General features: G+C 39.9%; 1 protein-coding gene and 1 non-coding gene across 2 annotated transcripts in view; one reads left to right on the top strand and one right to left on the bottom strand.

Annotated features, from left to right (window-relative positions):
- The window catches only part of LOC126248509 (flotillin-1), a 167,378-nt gene that overhangs the window by 97,652 nt on the left and 50,304 nt on the right, over window positions 1-19,422 (top strand). The window contains exons 6-7 of the mRNA XM_049949558.1: window positions 15,685-15,815; window positions 15,913-15,997. Coding sequence (XP_049805515.1) covers window positions 15,685-15,815; window positions 15,913-15,997 — 216 coding nt within the window. The remainder of the gene's footprint in view (window positions 1-15,684; window positions 15,816-15,912; window positions 15,998-19,422) is intronic.
- Window positions 10,490-10,563, bottom strand: Trnat-ugu (transfer RNA threonine (anticodon UGU)). Its single transcript has one exon. It is a non-coding gene; the product is annotated as a tRNA-Thr (tRNA).

Genomic DNA, 19,422 nt, shown 5'->3' with positions numbered 1-19,422 from the left:
GGTTTTACCTCAAACTTTCAAAATTCTACAGAAGTGTGGACCATTTTGCGAAGGATGCCGTATGTAGTGTACCAGATATTGATAGTGTGCTTAGATTTTCTGCACTTCTTATTGTCGTGGCTGTGCAACTCCACCCACCATTCAGCTATTTGGGTGAGGACACATTCTGGGGTATATCATTTTCTTCCATTCTCTGCTGTCCTCATTTGCTCCAATGACAATATTGGATTTCTTTGCACCTAGGGTCTAGCACAGTAGCCAGTCCATCGTGGTTGGGTTATCAGGTACCCTCTTGGTCGTAGCCCCTGACGACACAGGGATCACACTACTGATGCCTGAGCTGCAAACTCACCACATATGCCAAGGAGTAGATGCCCATCTTATTGGGCCATCAGGACTCCCAGCAATGGCTATCGTGCCAGGTGGCCTTGGTTGTGGCTGGGTGGCACCTGTGGGGAGAGTGGGGAGAGCACCTGATTGGAATGCATGGCATCAGGGAAGATGACTTGCAATGAAGTGGACCAAGTCATTTCTTGGTGGTGACCAAATGGTGCCAGCAGTCTTTAAGAAGGGGAATGGAGGTTACAAAGTTGACAGGTAAGACCCTAAATCATTCCCCACCCTAGCTAAACATAGAAGGAATGTAGCACTATGGAAAGAGAGAGCCTTATTCACCAAGGTATTTAGTCTGCAGCAGAAAAGATGGGGACTCCTTTCTGGCTACAAAGCCTCAATTTTTTGTTGAAAAACTGGAGGACAAGTTTGGGGAAGTGGTTGCACTGTAGAAAATGAGAAATGAGCAGTCCTCATCCAGACAGCGTCCCCAGCCCAGTCCTGGGTGTTGCTACCCTGTGACCAGCTTGGTGATATTTCTGTTCTCATCATTCCCCATAAAAGCCTCAACTTGGTCCGGGAGATTATTTTCCATTGTGACCTTCTCTTGCACTCTGATGACAAGCTCCATCAAACTTAGAATGGCGAGATGTTCACTTCATTCGGCACTTCTATAGGGCACCAAAAGACAATAGGGTTGCTGCCAGTGCCTTCATCTTGGCCTTTGAGGGTGATTCATTGCCTGAAAACATCAAGGAGATGGTATACTGTTGTGACATAAAACCATAGATCCCTCCCCCTACGTGGTGCTTTGAGTGCTGGAAATTTGGCCACATGTCTTCCCGCTGCAATTCCAGCACCACATGTAGAGACTGCAGTTGTCTACTCTATGTGCACCTCCTCCCCCTGCTTGCCAGACTACAAAGTACTCCAAAAGGAGCAGAAAATTGAGGAGTACAAGCATCTAGATTGCAGATATATCAAGAGGCTAAACAGAAATATGAGCGGTTGCACCCCATTCGTTTGACATCTATGTATGCTGCAGCTACGTCGACATCACCCTCACTGATGATGGTAGCCTCCTCGCCTCTACCTCGAACAGTGGACCCTCAGGACCACCCTATTACATTACCCCCCCCCCCCCCTTTGTGGTTGGGGGCATTTCTTCTTTCATTGCTCCCAAAACTTCTACTTTGGGAGCAATGCCTCCCCAAACACCGGGGACATCTGTCCCCACACCCCAGCTAGAGAAGCAGCAGCCTCCTCCAGCTCCTCTTGCATGGAATGTGTCCCTCGGGATTCTCCCTTCCAAGGTCTCCACCAATGCAAAAGTGGACACACACCAGTGGCTGAGGGAGCCACAACCTGCTAGATGAAGGGCTTCACAGACTTCTTCCATACCTGAAGTTACTTCAGAGAAGTCCTCCAAGCAATTTCCTAAAGAGAAGCGAGAGAGCAAGCAGACGAAGTAGTAGTCTGCTAAGAAACAGGACACTCCAGTGGCCTGGTGGAAGACAGTGTGGGGAGTTGCCGGAAATCACTGCCGCCATTAGAGACTGTAGGCTAGCCCTCCAATGTCATTAGTGCCTCCATTCCCTGAAACTCATTGCCATCAAATGGCTCCATCAGCTCATCAAATGACAGAAGCAGGCGTGTTGGGAATGCTACATCTCCAACATTGGAACACATACCTCTCCTTTCCAGGTTCAGACCAAGCTCACATGCCATTACAGATACCAGACCCTTGCAGGTATACCTGGAATTTCCACACATGGAGCTGTAAGTGCTCATCCAGACGTAATCACAGAGCATCTTGCCGAACATTATGCTTGCACTTCTGCATCTGAGAATTACTGTCCTGACTTTTGTCTCCTCAAACAGCTGGTGGGATGACAACACCTGTCTTTTGCTCCGTGTCGCCCTGAGCCATATAATGCTCCCTTCAGTGACTGGGAATTTCTCAGTGCCCTTGCCAAATGTTCTCCCACATCCCTTGCTTCAGACCACATCCATTCCCAAATGATTAAACACCTCCAGCACCACCTCCTTGCTGTCTTCAACCACATCTAGAGTGATGGCAAATTTCCGTTGCAGTGATGGGAAAGTATCATAGTTCCAGTGCTAAAGCCTGGTAAGAACCCACTATTTATGGATAGCTATCATCCTGTCAGTCTCACCAGTGTTCTGTGTAAGCTGCTCGAATGTATGGTGAGCTGGCAGTTGTATTGTCTCCTTGGTCTTGGGGGCCTCTGGCTCCGTCCCAGGGCAGTTTTTGCCAAAGTCGCTCCACCACTGATAACTTGGTTTACCTGGAGTCATCCATCTGAATGGCTTTTTCGCAGTGTCAACACATTATTGCTGTCTTTTTTGACCTTACAAAAGCCTTCGATACCACTTGGTTACACCGCATCCTTGGTACATTGCACGTGTGACGTCTCAGGGGCCCACTTCCAATTTTTATACAGAACTTTTTGTCGCTGCACACTTTCAGAGTTCGAGGCGGTGATTCACACAGTTTACCCTGCATCCAAGAGAATGGGGTCCCACAGGGCTCTGTACTGACTGTCCCACTCTTTTTAATTGCCATTAATAGTCTCACAGCAGCAGTGGGGCCCTTAGTATCCCCTTCTTGTATGCTGGCAATTTTTGGATTTCCTTCTGCTCCTCTTCTATTGGTGTGGCTGAATGTCAGCTGCAGGGAGCCATACGAAAGGTGCAGTCATGGGCCCTTGCAGTTTTCAGCAACCATCATGCGCTTCTGTCATCATCATACTGTCCATCCACATATGGGTCTTTTCCTCGATGACCAACTCCTTAATGTAGTGGAGATTTACCGGTTTTTGGGACTGGTCTTCAACACCACTTAACTTGGCTACCCCATCTTTGTCAGCTTAAGGAAAAGTGCTGGCAGCATCATCAGTGTTGCCTTAGCCACACTGACTGGGGTGCTGATCACCTTACACTGCTGCAGCTGTAAAAGACCTTGCACAGTCCCATCTTGACTATGGGAGCCTGGTGTATGGTTCAGCAATGCCCTGAGCATTGCAGCTACTGGACCATATACGTCATTGTAGAGATTGGCTTGTGATGGAAGCTTTCTGAATGAGCCCAGTGAATAGCCTTCTCATGGAAGCTGGATTTCATCTATTGCAGATCAGGTGACAGCAACTGCTTCTGCATTATACCGTCCACATTCATAGTTTCCCTCACTGTCCCAATTACCATCTCCTTTTCCCTCGCATGCCAATCCATCTCTTGAAATGGCAGCCCAGACCAGGGATTCCAATTTCAGTTAGTGTCCGGTCGCTACTTATTGCACTCAACACTTTCCCTCTACCACCTTTCCTGCGGGCCCACTAACGTACACCTCCATGGTCCACGCCCCAGCCACAGCTTTGTCTGGACCTATCTCAAGGCCCAAAATGCTCAGTTCCACCTGAGACCCCTGCAATGGCGATTTTACTCTATTCTGGGCGAATTCCAGCTCAATGGATGATGGTCATGTTGGCTTCTCTTACACTCATGCTGAACGTAATGAACAGTACTCCTAGTTCCAGAGTGCAGTGTTTTCATTACGCAGTTGGTAGTCATCTCTCGAGCTCTTGAGCATATCCGCTCCTGTGCAGGTGTATCCTTCATTATCTGTAGTGACTCTTAAACAGCCTACAAGCCCATGACTAGTGCTTCCCTCATCATCCTTTGGTGATGACTATCCAGGAGTCTCTTTTTGCTCTTGGAAACAGTGAACATTCAGTGTCTTTCATTTAGAACCTAGGACATGTCAGGATCCCAGGCAATGAACTTCCTAACAGGCTGACGAAACAGGCTACCATTGAACCAAAACTGGAGATCGGCCCACCAGAGACTGATCTCCAATCGGTCTTAAGCTGTATAGTTTTTGGGATCTGGGATACTGAATGGCGCACCGTCAGTACATAAAATAAATGACGTGTTATCAAGCAGACGTCAAATGTATGGCGGTCATCCATGCAAACCACTTGCAGGGGCTCTATTGTCCTTTGCCAGCTCTGCATTGGGCATACTTGGCTGACTCATGATCATCTCCTCTATTGTGAGGACCCACCTAGGTGTTGCTGTGGTTTCCACATGACTGTTATCTTCATTAGACACTCTGCAGCGGACTTTTAACTTTCCCGCCACTTTGCCAATGGTGTTGTGAGACAATGCCTCAGAGGACGATATAGTTTCACATTTTATTCATGAGAGGGGGGGGGGGCTGTTATCACACAATCTGGGGTAGACATCTGGCCTTTTCTCCCAGGCCTCCATTATCCTTTCATTTTAACTCTTCCTCACTCTTTCCTTGCTGTTTGTTCACCGTGGGGGACTGATGAGCACAGATGTTAAGTCCCATAGTGCTCAGAGCCATTTGTTCACTGTGGTGTTTGTTTTTTCCCTATCTGTATTCCTCTAGCCTTGTATTTTAGGCTGGAGGTTTTAGTGTGTTGCAGAGTAGCTGGCTCATCCTTTTTTCTTCTTGTTGTCAGCCAGCCCCAGCCATCTGCTATATTCTTTTAATACCTTCAACTGCTTTTTTCCTTTTTCTCTGTATTGCTGATAATTCCCAGACAGTCATTCATCTTCTGTGAGTTGATCCACTTATAGACTAAACAGTTCTGGACGTATCAGTTAGCATTAACAGTTTAATGAAATACTGTGTTGAAATATCATGTTACAGTGTTGACAAGAGACATCGTGCACCGTATACCAATCATGAGGTTATGCAATGGTTTATCAGAGTACTACTGTAGATTTTTTGATGCACAGTAACCCATGTTCTGCAAGCTTAAGCTCATGTACCCTGACGAGCTGAAAGAGCACTTACCTGAAAAAATGAAAAACTAATGATCCAAAAGCACTGGTTCCAGTTCACTCAGAAACCACTGGCAGAACTCAACATACCAAAGTTTGTCTGCATGGTTTAACTCGTCCACGACAGTAAATTTGTAAGAATACATATAACTGATGTTTCAAGATGATGATCTCTTCATTCCCACTTACAAAGAGAGATAGTGTTCCAATTTCATCATTTTGTTTCATGCTTTCCTTCGCTCGAGCAATGCTTTCTGGTGTTTGAACTCTTCAGATAATTGTAGTTTTTATTTACTATGGAACCCATTTTGTGCCATTTTGCCACTGTTTTGCTTTGCAGATTTTGCTGGAAGTTTTGCCAAAATACTTTCAGTCTTACATTCTCGCACAAAAAGTTCTGCACATATTTTCCATGAATTGTGCTTTGCATAACAGTTGACCATGAACAAGATCTGTTTTATGATTAGCACCATTTTGTGTTGCATTCAGTCAGTCATTAACAATGTGTGCTTTTCTCATTCACTCAGGACAGAGCATGTGGGACATGTGCATGCATAGACACATGACAGCATTGAAATCATGGTTTCCAGCATTTTCTGTGGTGGGCAATTCTCCTGTTCATTAACGAATGTCATTTCCACAACATTAATAGAAGTATTTTCCAGTCTAGTTCTGTTTTGCTCTTTCTGTACTGTTAGGCAACCAGTTCAGCAACACAATAAACAGTAAAAATAAATATGAAAATTACATGATCTAAATAAAATAATTATATTAACATTTGATAAATTATTATATTCTCTCATCAATAATGACATATTAAGAACAGGTGCAGTTGTTATACTACTAGGCAATCATTTCAACAATACATATATGATAGACATACAGATCCATACTACACAATGACTGAATGAAAATAAGCTGTTGATCTCTGGACATGGCTTCCTATTAAAATAATTATCTACAAAGTTCACTGTGTGTAGTAGGAGTTTGTGGGACAACTGAGAAACACTCTGTATATTGAGTGTCTGGTGTTTGGTATTCTTAGTTGCCTGAATGGTTATCTAAAGTAGATTTGTAGGTACACATGCAATCCATGTTGTGTTATTTCTATCAGTGGATAGCCAGTGTCTAAATATAGAATTACCCTGGAATATTGTTCCTGGTGACATTAATAAATGGGCATAAACAAAGTATGCTGCCTGACTGCTTTCAGCAGTCACATATAAAAATAAACGTTGTTGAACTTAAGTGGTTAAGAGCTACATAACACAATTTCTGTTTAATGTTCTGACTAACGTGCTCAGCAAGAAATCTGGAACAGTCTGTTTTAGATGTTGGCTTACCCCATGTTCTCTTATTTTTGAGGTTACATCCTCCCTTGTGCTGTGTGTATTTCTTTTCCCTTCATATTTTGGTGTTATCTAGTTACAGAAAAACTATAAGTAATCTCAGTGATAATTTACTATGTCACATTTGTGCATTTACAATAAAGATAATCTCAGCTCTGGCTATCTAAGAAGGTATTATAATATAATAAAGAGGATATTTTCATTTGGGCACGTGACAGTGAGGTCTGTAGTGCATACTCAGGATAAAGGATCATTCATATATTTGTACAGAACTGAAGTTATCATTGTATTGAAACATGTGGTGGCAGGTAATGCTTTGTTCCAAGTCAGAAGACAGTTCTTTAAGGATAGTGATAGATATACCTAGTGTGACTCACTGCTTTCTATTAATTGACTGTTTTGCTTCATATGCCATAAAATTTGTCATTACATAAAATATGTAGTGATTTGCACAGTGAAATGCATAAAACAAATTGCAGAAAATTCTGGTTTGTGATGTTTTATCATTTAAATGTGTTGTTAAAGAAGTAATAGATTGTACATGTGGTGGAAAGTCCTCTTTAGAATTCAAACACACAAAATCTAATTTTTGCGTATACATAATAACTAAATTATGTTCAAAAGTACTGTTAGAGGAGACTGTTCTTAGACTGGTCAGTAATTATTAACACTGTATCTGTATTGATATAATTCTAAAAGGGTGCAACAGTAATATGCTTACGTTCATTTCATAGAAGTCGGCTTAACAGCAGACTTATTAAATGCTTGTAATACTGTCTTTCAATTATGAGAAATCTTACCCTTTCAGCTGTCTCTAGCTCGTTTTCTGTATTTCATATTGGAAGAAATTGGTAAAAATGTTTGCTTTTGTGTACCATATGGTTCTTTTCTTCAATGACTAAATCTTTTCCAGTAATGGCTATGACAGAGTTCTCTATTTCCTTCTAGACAATAGTCTGCACTGTTCTGCTTTTGTTCTTGGAATAATTAATTTTGGGCTTATCATTCAACTGTTATTATCTTTAAATATCACCTCTCAAAATGAAAAAATACTTACAATATGAATGCAGTAGCTCATGTATGTGTGTCGTGACCACTCCACACAATTTATGTTTTTCACAGAAAGGTTTGTTAATTCACTTTGTTGCCCATCTCTTCTCTGTTGCTGTGCTGGTAACAAATTTTAGTGTATCTCAGTAGAAACAGCTGACAAAGATATAGAGGACTTTATCTAGAAAAGTATTTATAACTGACATTTAATGCATTTTAAACATCCCTTACATTGATGCATTCTACAGTAATCTGCTGGACTATTAGTAATTACTGTAACTGATTTCCTCATTAATAATTGAATTGTAATGTTAACTGTTATAGATAATAGATTATCATGGCATAAGAAATCATTTCAAACAAGATAAAGTTTAACATTTTTGGTGATGTGATAAGTAGATAGATATCAGTTGTCCTTAAAAGTAATATTGATGGGGGAAGTTTGATTTATATTAACTTACAAAAGTTAAATAATACATTTCTGCCATGTTATTGGTACTAATTTAGGAATCAACATAAATTATTTATCTCATCTTATCTGACAGACAACACCATTATGTATATAGAATTTTTTTTCCCATTTTTGACCTTTTATAGCCAACAAAAATTGTTAGCGAGCCAAAGCAGTCTTAGAAAATGAACATATGGAGTGCAGTTTGTGTATTTGTAAAATATTTTAACAGGTACTTTTTCAGTGTCAGTGATAAAATTAGCCAGACAGTTCCGCAGAAAGCAAAACAGTTCATGTAAAAAGCAATAGATATTTCTGTTCAATAACATTTCTTCTGCACCTCCATCTGAACCATGGGAAAAATGATAGTGTCTCTAAAATGCAAAAGTTTAAATGAATGTATATAATACCTTCTGTCTACAGTTGCCAAGAATAAAGTTATTTTAAATTATGCATTTTGGTTTTCTAGATGTTATGGATCCATCTTCAGGTGCTTTGACTCTTACAGCACCTACCACATAGAAGCATTCATCTAGGTGCCACAAGGGCCAAAGCATTGAAGACTGTTCCAGGATCCAAAATATCATGCTGCATAATTTAATATAAACCTTTTATGTTCAGTAAAAGGACCCTTCTGGAATCAAAATTGTTGCTGAGAGAATATCACATTTTCATTTGTGTTCAACAGTTCTCATCTGAAACTTATACTTTAGTGGAATTGCAAGGTCTGCGATGTACTTGTCAGCTTCCTAAACTTAGAAGTTGTACGTCAAATGTATCAGATTATTTTTCATGACCATTCAATATTGTGTGTGCAGTTTTAACTGATTTCTAATTTATACCTGCCACAGCATATTCCGTGCTTATGTATTTTCTTTGTTCTGCAGTCCATGTTGGAAATGAGTCTATAATGTAACTTTTCTCCATTTATCTCTGTTTTCAGCTCTCTGTTACTGTTATCAGATCACTGTTCTCTTTTGTTAAAGTTTCTTAAACATACCATAACAGTTATTACCCAGGACTTTGTCAAGTTTATCTTTCTTGTCCAAGTTTTGCCTTGACTAATTTCTTTATTGGCCCTGTTTTTGAAAGTCTTTCTACATGATCTGCCTGTCTAAGGTTTACTGCCTAGTTCCTGGTTCTTCTTAAAGCTGTTCTTTCTTCGCCTTAGTCCTCATTTATATTTCTCAAATTGCATTTCTCTCATACATGCAGTTGTTTTCCCTATATGTTATCCCAATATTTTTACGCACAAAATATCATCACCAGTCAACACAGTTACTTTTATTTTTATATGCAACTCAATGCTCATGACTCAAAGACTTGTTGGAAATGAATAAGTTAGGTTACCTGTAGCCATGTTCCTTTCACCATAAAATTATCATTTCTCTCCAGCACGTAAAACTTTTTCATTTACTGATTCACCCTTTCTGGTGTTGTGGATCCTACCCAATCAGTCCCCAAGATTTCCTGAAAATACCATGTGTTTTGTTTCATGTTTCAATTTTAGAAGCTGCTTTTCTTGTTAAAATGATAAAACTACTCTTTAGTAATGTTAAAATGTATAAATTTGAAATACAGTAGTCAAGATTGGATACTAACACAGAGTGTTAAAGATGTAGTGTGTGAAGTTCTTAAAGCTTGAAAAAATCTGGTTTCTGTTGACACACACATGGATTAAAAAGCAGAAAGGGACAGGAACTATAAATGGTTTTTCAGTTTTTGTGAAACCTCATTATGGAAATCGCTATTGATCCTGTGCTGGAATATCAATACTATGGAATGATGGTCATGTCACTAAGGCCAAGCAATTCATCAGAGATAAAGCTATAATAATGAGTTAAGGAGAAGAGAGAGCGGGAATGCCAGTTAGTAGAATCATAATTCCTATCTAATAATTCATATTGCAAAATTATATTACTTGTCATTCAAGTTACATGTGTGTTGCTCATTTTTTAGTACTGGCATATAAAAGTCACATTGTGACAAAATGGTATGTGCTAAATGGAAGAAACCGAAGGTCAAATCTACATAAACATCCGTACTCTGCAGATCACTGTGAAGTGCTTGGCAGAGGGCACATGCCATTGTGCCAGTTATTAGGCTTTTTTCTAGTTCCTTTCACATATGGAGCATGAGAAGAATGATTGTATATATGCCTCTGTATGTGCTGTAATTAGTTTGGCCTTGTCTTTGCGATAGCTATGGGAGTGATAGTAGTAGGTTATAATACATTCCTAGATTAATCACTTAAAGTTGCTCCAGAAACTTTCTAAGAAGGGTCTTCATGACACTGACCCATGGATCAGACAAACCTGTGACTTTTCATGCTGCCCTTCTCTATATACACTTATATGGAAAGAACAGACGCCATTGATGACCTGCAGCTACCAAGAACAAAATTAGATTTAATTTAACACCTTCATCTGCTGACGGGCGTTGATATATATCAATGGGGATAGGTGAAAATGTGTGCCCCGACCGGGACTCGAACCTGGGATCTCCTGCTTACATGGCAGACGCTCTATCCATCTGAGCCACCGAGGCTCCTTTTGGAACATAAAAGGGCAGCAGTAATGACCTCCCATTGGTTCTGCTGGCAGCAAAACATTTCACTTCATTCCAAGTCTTAAGTCTTTGAGAGGTTCTTCTCCCACCATTTTTTTCAATGTCTTTCTTTGGAGGCCACTTCTCCATGCTTCTTGTGGGTTCCAATCCAGTGCTGTCTTTTCAGTAGCTCCATGTTCTTTGCATATTGTGTGACCAGTCCACCTCCATTTCCTTTCCTTTATTTGCTCAAGAATTGGTCACTGCTTTGTCATTTCCCACAGTTCATTTGATGTTACATCTGGCCACGTCACATTTATAATTTGCCAAAGGCAATGGTTAATATAGACTTGCAGCTGGTTTACAGTCATGTTTGTTACCTTCTATGTTTCAAAACTATACAGGAAGACTGGCTTTAAATTTCTGTTGAACAGTCACAGCTTGGTTTGTCTTGAGATGTTCTTATTGTGCCAGACAGGATATGGTTGTACAAAGGCTCCATTTGCCATCAGTATCTCAATCTTTCTCTCTTCCTCTGCCTCTCCATCTTTACAAATGGTACTTCCTAGAATACAAAGGAATCTACTTGTTCAAATTCATTTCCATACACTGTTAGCTTTGTCTGTTTTTCAGATTGCATTCTCATTTTTTGAGTTTTCTGAGCATTTACTTTTAGTCCTACAATTTTTGTTTCCTCTTGCAGTCTTTACAATTTTTGCTTCCTCTTGCAGTCTTGCCAGATTTTCTTTGATATCAAGATATCTTTGCAAGAACAGATACAGATCAGCAGCAAAATCAAGGTTTTCAAGCCTGTCTTGCATTCCCCATTGAACACTTCTTCTGCCACCAACAACACTCATTCATTATACTGTCCATCACCAATAGGAACAAGGTTGGTGACAAAATACATCTTTGCTTCAGCCCAGCATTTGTTTGCATAGGTTCAATAAATTTCCCATTGTGCAGTACCCTACATTTGTATCCCTCATGCATTGCTTTAACAATATTGATAATCTTTGACGGCATTCCATTTTCTTCTTCAATTAAGGAAGTCAAATGCCTTTTCAAAATAAATAAACTCTGCTCAAGTATTATACATAGTATTGATGAGATTGACACAACTTTGATGTCTCTGACTCCAGCTTGATCTTTCTTAGCCATGCATCCACAGAGTCCTTAAAATGATTTAGCACTAATCTGCATAATACTTTACTTGGTACAGAGAGGAGGGTGATGACTCGCCAGTTATTACAGCTGGTAGCATCCTCTTTCATTGGCAAATTAATTATCAGTCCGTCTTTCCAATCCTTTGGTAGTTTCTCTTCTGTCCATGTCTTCTCAAACAATGGATGCAGTACGTTCACAGGGGTGTCAGTGTCTGCTTTAAGCATCTCAGGTGCAATATTATCCTTTCCTGGATGCTTCCCATTCTTTATGTGTTTGAGGGTTATTTTGATTTCAACATGGTATGTTTATGTTGTCTCTTATTGACATCTGATACCTTTAATTGTTTCACCCATTCTTTGGATTGCTTCATGTTAGGCACTGGAGAAAGACATCTCCATCTTTTAAATTAATCTCTTGCTGTCAACATTTGACACTCCTTGCTTTTCCCAGATTTGTTCTTGTCCAAAGCTTTTGTAATATTATAGTGATTTTGTACAGTTCTTTAGTGTCTCCCATTGCTGTGGCTGTCTCTGCCCTCATAGCTTGTTCATCATCCACTTTATATCATTCTTCACAATTCTCTTAATAGAGTCACTAGCTCTGTACTCAGCTTGTATCAGAGTTTTCTTTTTCGTTCTTTTACTTATATTTAATTTGCCTTAATGTCTTTTCTACAGTTTACCAAATTCCATGTACTCTCAGACATTGAATCTTTCTCCAGATGGTTTTTAAAGTCAAGGATCTTTCCACTCACATTGCAGTAGATGTCCATAACCTGAGTCCATGTGTCATCAACATTATTTTCATCATTTTCCTGTGCTGCATGGAACAACACACAGCTGTTTCTTTGCTCAATATGGAATTATTCTTAATTTTCTGTTACTGTGTTCTGAATTTTCGCACATATATATTTTGTTCCATTATTTAAAGTCTGTATTTGTAGCCATGATTTTCAATTTATATTTGTGACAATAAAGTGGTGATCACTGCCAACATTGGCTCTACCTTTACTTCTGACATCCATCAGTGATCTAAATTTTTTGCTCAGTGCTACAAGATCAATTTGATTTTCCATTCTGTGGTCAGGGGATACCCATGTAACCTTATGGCAATTTTTGTGTGGAAGTACTGTACCTCCGATCATCAAATTGTGACTGACACAGAAGTTTGAAAGCATATCAACATTTTCATTCATTTCTCCAATGCTATGGACTCCCATCATATGCTTTAAACCTTCATTATTGTTTCTAACTTTTGCATTTAGATCTCCCAGAATAGTGAAGATATCTCTTGCTGGTCCTTTTAATGATGTTTCTTAAGAAGTGGTAAAACTATATATGTACAGAAAAAAAATTGTTCAGCATCTGAGGTTTCCACAGCAGTGTAGCATTAGATAATTGTGATATTACAAAGTCTGGTCTTATTAAAGCATGCCATTAGTAATCTTTCTGGAACCGGTTTCCATCTCATAAGGTTCATTTGCTCCTTTGATTAACAGAAGTCTAACCCCATTTCTGTGCTCTGTATACTCTCCAGCAGGTGGAGGGTATAAAAAGGTATATCCATCTTGTGTTTGGATTCCTCCAAAATCTAGCCATCTCACTTCACTAAGACCAGCCCAATCTATACTTCATCTCTAATGTAATTGGTACCTTCTTTCTGATTTGACATTCCAGAAACCTATTTTTGTTGTCTTTTTCGTACCAAAAGTCTTCAATTTTGAGCCTGTCCAGCTGTGTTTTACTGTTGTTTCTTTAATCATGTCTTTACAGTGACTGGCCTACAGTTCCTTAGTCAAGTGGTGAGGCAGCCACCTCAGAACCTCCACTTTCTCAGTTTTCTTTTAAGAGTTTACTTCCCTAGCTGGCTTCCCTATGCCTAAGAGCCCCCCCCCTCACACACACACCTTGTTTATGATTTGAGATGACAGGAAAAGGACAGATTAAAGACATGTTGAGGATAGAAGAAGAATACTAACGGGCCATTGTAGGATACACTTCATCTGGCTCCTCCCTTTTGGGTGGCCCTGCTGGAAGCAAACCTACTGACAGTATTGCCCTCTGGATCTATAGTGCATAAACCACCTCATCTGCACAGACAGTGCTACTTTAAGGCAGTGTCCCCTAAGCAGGGGATTTATGGTCGATTAAGGTTAAAAGAATGCTCAAATGCAGTGTAGAATCTGATATGGATTCCATTGTGCCCTGGAACTTAGTTCAGTTGAAGCCATCATCATCATCATCATCATCATCATCATCATCATCATCATCACCATCACCACCACCACCACCAACAACAACAACAACAACAACAACACCTTTGCAGTGGTGTGAGAAATGTAAAAATTGTGTGCAATGTTTGCTTTTGCTTTGTTACTCTCAGTTTCATTCCCTGTCTCACCTACGAGTGTCTGAACACTTAACTTTGGTACCACTAAAAGCCTTTACATATGACCAGATTTCTTTAGGTTTTGTGAGAGATCCTTCAATGGTGTTGTGCTAAGTTAGTCATTCGAGGTTTCATGCATTGCCCTCATGACGTCCAAATAAGTTTCATTGAGACTCCCCCTATCTACCGCGCGACAGCAGGTTCGAATCCTGCCTCAGGCATGGATGTGTGTGATGTTCTTAGGTTAGTTAGGTTTAATAGTTCTAAGTTCTAGGGGACTGATGACCTCAAAAGTTAAGTCCCATAGTGCTCAGAGAGTCTCCCTATCTATTGCTGTAGGCTTTCTTGCACATGTTATGTAGTAGTCTCTGGTTCTTTAGTTTCTATACAGTTGACTATACACCTTGGTGGGTTCTTCCCATCATACTGTTCTACTAAGTATTAAGTGCATCGTCCATGAATCTCCTAAACCTGAGCCATAGCTCTTTTACATGCTCCTCTTCAGATATAAATGTCTTGAGTTCCTTTTACAGATATGACACTACTGCCTTTTTATCTAGTTTACTGGACATATAAATTCTTCTATTATTTTAGCTGCCTTTTGTACTTTGGTAATCATTGTCACTATAATTGCCACCATTATTCTCCAATTCTGTTATTATCAGTTCTGTTCAGAGGTTTCATACACACAGCACATCTAAATCGCTAGCACTAATGAATACTTTGACTGCTCTGCACCCTCCTTCCACCAGCTCTTCAGGAACTTCATCCAATTGCTCCTCTAGCCTTTCAGTGAAAAAGTATGCTGATGAAAAGTTCTGGCATAATGTAAATAATTTAGGAGTAAATAATAGAGGTGTTGAGTTTTTGACAGGCACATAAAAAACGCTGAGAACTTGATAGTTTTTGGATGAATCCATTTTCAAGGCAGCACACACACACACACACACACACACACACACACACACACACACACCAGCTGTACAACTACACTGTGTATTCAGGTGACACATTCTAACTGCACAGGAGGGAGAGGGAGGGGGGGGGGGGGAGGGAGAGAGAGAGAGAGAGAGAGAGAGAGAGAGAGAGTGTGTACTCTTGCTCAAAAAGGGATTTGTCTGAAAGGTAGCAGGTTTACAGTTTTGTTCAAGTGCCTATGGATGACTCAATGCCTTTATTGTTTTTTAAGTGGTTATTCCTAAATTATTTACTGAAGTTTTCAGTTCATAAATCTCCTCTTTGATCTCTTCACTCAGTCAGGTGCTATTTTAAATCTCTTTTGATCTACAGAACTATATGACCTCCCTTTCTCATCAACATCTCTCTCTCTCACACAGACTCATATTTTCATTCATTCTCATTCTCCTGGTGCTCAAAGCCAAAATTTTGTTCTTAATTTGTCTGTCGGCCTTACTTGATTGTCCCAATTTCAGCATTTGGTTAGTAGACACTCTTCTTTTGGTCCACGAAGTGTCTCATTGTGGTTTGATGCACCATGGACATTGTAGTTGTTTATGTGGCTTGTAGTTATTTTTAATATTCTGTAGTTCATTTTATTTTTGATAGGGGTATCTGAAAAGCTTGGGTATGGCCAGGACAGCTGAAGTTAAGAGGGATGCTCGCATTGGTGAAGCTGAAGCAAGGAGAGATGCCCAAATTAAAGAAGCTATTGCTGAAGAAGAACGTATGGCTGCCAGGTTAGTTTTTTAAGCAATTGTTGTAAATGTTTCTGGAAATAATGTATTATTGTATGACAAAAGAAATCCAATATATTTAATCTAATATGTATTACAGATTTCTGAATGATACAGAAATTGCAAAAGCACAGAGAGATTTTGAGCTCAAAAAAGCAGCATACGATGTTGAAGTCCAAACAAAGGTAAAGGTCTATTACATATTACTTTACATTTAAGATTACAGCTATGTTGATTTACTCTTCACAAATTAGCTTCCTGTAGTTCATGGCGTGTCATAGTGGAATGTGAATCTCAACTCTGTTTTATTGTATTTTTCACAAACTTTGTGATGTGTGGCTGAAAAAATGAAATGAATCAGTGTTGTTTACAAGACAGTCACTGTATTCTCCTACAGAATATGTGTAGTGTGTGTTTTAACTTAACTTTTAAATTGTTCTGTTTCTTATGTATTTCTGACTTATACCTAGTCCCCTCGCTTGATCCAGGATTCTTGTCTCCTCCAAGTTACTTCTGCTATGTTTCCATATCTCATGAATTTTTCTCCCTTACTCCTCAAGAGAGATTAGCTGTAATTCCAATCTCAGATGATTGATGCTCACTATGCCCATTATGCTTCAATAAAGCTATAGCATCCTTCAGTCCTTCAGTTGTTTGAAGTAGTTAGCACCAAAGACTTCCAGACATTTCTGTCCGGGTGCAGCTTTGGTGTGCAGTGTAATAGGGTAGAACTTGAAAAAGGTTTAGTTCAGTAAAAATACTTAATCAGTATAAAAACCAATTTAGGAAAACAGCCTAAAAGTGACATTTACTACACTACATGAAGTGTTCATGTGGGGATATCTTCAGATAAGTGTAAAATACAAAGAAAGCACACAAAAAGCCATTTCCATATGTGATAGAACACTGAACAAATGCACACACTAATTCTGGCATTGGAGAGCGCTGCCCAACTCACTGTCATAAAGAAATACCAAACATTAAACACTTTATTTAGCACCAGAGGAATGAATAATAATCTGTTTCTATAATAAATTGTCATACATAACAAAGATGGCATTAGCCACACTGTCATCCTGTTCATAAGTACTCTTTGTTACATCTTCTTCCTCTAGTAACAAGTAAGGTGATGCAGTGGTGGTGAGACAGAGTCATATTAGGGAGAACAGCAGTTCAAATTCCTGCATAACTACCCAGATTTCCATTTTTTGTGATTTTCCTAAATCAGTTAAGGGGTTAAGGGGAATGTCAGGTTGGTTACTTTGAAAGGACACAGCTGATTGCCCCCCCCCCCCCCAAATCCCTCCTTGGCCAGAGCTTGTGCTTAGTCTCTAATGACTTCATTGTTGATGAGAGATTAAACCCTAGTCTTCCTTCATTTCTTCTTACACTTGTAAATTTCTAGTTTGTCTCATAAACTAAGAGCATACCCCTTGTGTATTTATGGAGAAGGCACATGCTGTCCCCAATGAATGTGACTGACTACAGTAATCACAGTAAATTTTGTACACTCTGTAGAGATGGGTAAAACCATTCTTTTCAGAGATTGGATAAGAACTGCTCACTCTCTGGAATGAATTAGCTGCTTTTTGTGACTTACAAGTCACCATTCACTCACAAAAGTAAATGAAAGAAAGGTGCTTCATCTTTTTTTAATTCAGGTCACTATAGCAGCATTTTTATCGGATTTGGTCCTATTTTGAAAGAACATAGGTAGAGAAGTAATAAGTTTATGTTAGGTCCCTAGTAGTTCCGAGAATTAAAAGTTCTATATTTCATCTGCTTTAAATATTTAAAATATTACAAAAAATTCCTAATTGCTTCTTATCAAGTGGGACAGTAATATACGAATGCATAGTTTCGTGGCGATATATAATGATAAAATATTATCAAGCCTCCAACCAAAACCAGTGGTTTAAATTCCACGAGCTTTCAGCCGAGTTCTCCTCAGCCATTGTCAATTGGTGACTGTCAAATGATTGCTGCTGCTGTCCTTATATAGCTGCGCTGTCATCAGTGACATCACTGGTGCTCCCTCCAGTGCCATATATGGTAATGTTTTCATCGTGCGGTTGCTGCACTTGCTTCAACTTCCGATGGCTGGGTTCCAAGCTGTGCTTAGCTGTAGGCCGCCATCTTTATTGAGGGGGTTGTCAGAAATTTTTAACTCAATCACCTCTTTTATAACAATGTCCCAAAAACTGGTAGTTCATGTAATAACAGATGTCTCGGCAAATGCAGCACAGTGTCTGTTTTGTAAAGCATGTTCCGCCACTGCTGATTTTTCAGGATACCGTAGGTATTGTATTCCGCACAACACTGTTCAATAGTACATACAATCTGTTTGAGATGCAACCCCACCTCAGAGAAGGAGATAGGGTGGTGTTGTGTCATTATTCATGCAGGTTCCCAGCAAAGACGCTTTAGATTTGCTCTCTCAGTTGTTTGAAGACACTGTAGTGGATTTATTTAAGCACACTCTGACATCTTTGTATTTTTTGTGTGATGGAGATTATTTTAACCAGATAGACAGCATTGTGATGGGAAGCCCATTAGCTCCAATTATAGCCAACCTCTTCATGTAGTACTTTGACAACACTACCCTGGACACAGCTCCTGCAAAACTTGGTTGCTTTTGTCATTACGTCTATGACACCTTCGTTGCGTGGCCTCATGGGCATGAAAAGCTGGGAGAATTTTTCAACCACATCAACAGCATTGATGATAACATAGTAGACAGATGGTGCCTAGCCTTTTCTAGATGTTCTTGTCCGTCGGAAAGAAAATGGGTGTCTCAGCCACAGTGTTTATCAGAAACCCACCCACACAGACAGGTATCTGCATGCTAGCAGCTATCACCATCCTTCACAGAAAAGTTCTGTTCTGAGGACATTGTTACATCGAGCAGAAACTGTTTCAGATGCTGAAAGCCTTCCGAAGGAACTGAGCCTCTTGCGGAAAGTCTTCAAAGAAAATGGCTACAACAACAGCCAGATTTTGCAGGCCATCTTGCTGGACAAAACATAAGCAGAAGACCTCAGATGAGGGCTTGAAGAAGCTTGCATTCTTGCTGTTCTGTGGCTCAATAACAGGAAAGATTAGCCAGCTTCTAAAGAAGCATAAAATCAATACAGTTTTTAGAGCACCGACTAAAATTTGACAGCTAATGCGGCCTATGAAAGACTATGTTGGACTCAGAATGCCAGGAGTATATAGAATACTGTGTGGGTGTGGACAGTTCTATATCAGACAGACTATACATGCTATTGAACAGCACCGCGTGGAACACAAGAGATGTTTTAACTTGCGGTATCCTGAGAAATCAAACATGGCGGAACATGCTTTAGAGAATAGACACCGTATTGCATTTGCTGAGACATCTGTTATTGTGCAGTCTACAAGTTTTTGGGACAGTGGTATGAAAGAAGGGATCAAGTTAAAAATTTCTGACAACACCCTCAATAAAGACTGTGGCCTGCAGCTAAGCAGAGCTTGGAACCAGGCCATCAGAAAGTTGAAGCAGGTGTGGCAAGCACGCCATAAAAACATTACCATATATGTCGCTGGAGCGAGCACCAGTGATGTCACTGAAGACAGTGTGGCTGTCGAA

Source organism: Schistocerca nitens, chromosome 1 (assembly GCF_023898315.1).
Source record: "Schistocerca nitens isolate TAMUIC-IGC-003100 chromosome 1, iqSchNite1.1, whole genome shotgun sequence".
In the NCBI taxonomy this organism is placed as follows: domain Eukaryota; kingdom Metazoa; phylum Arthropoda; class Insecta; order Orthoptera; family Acrididae; genus Schistocerca; species Schistocerca nitens.
This window is presented reverse-complemented; position numbering and strand designations above follow the sequence as displayed.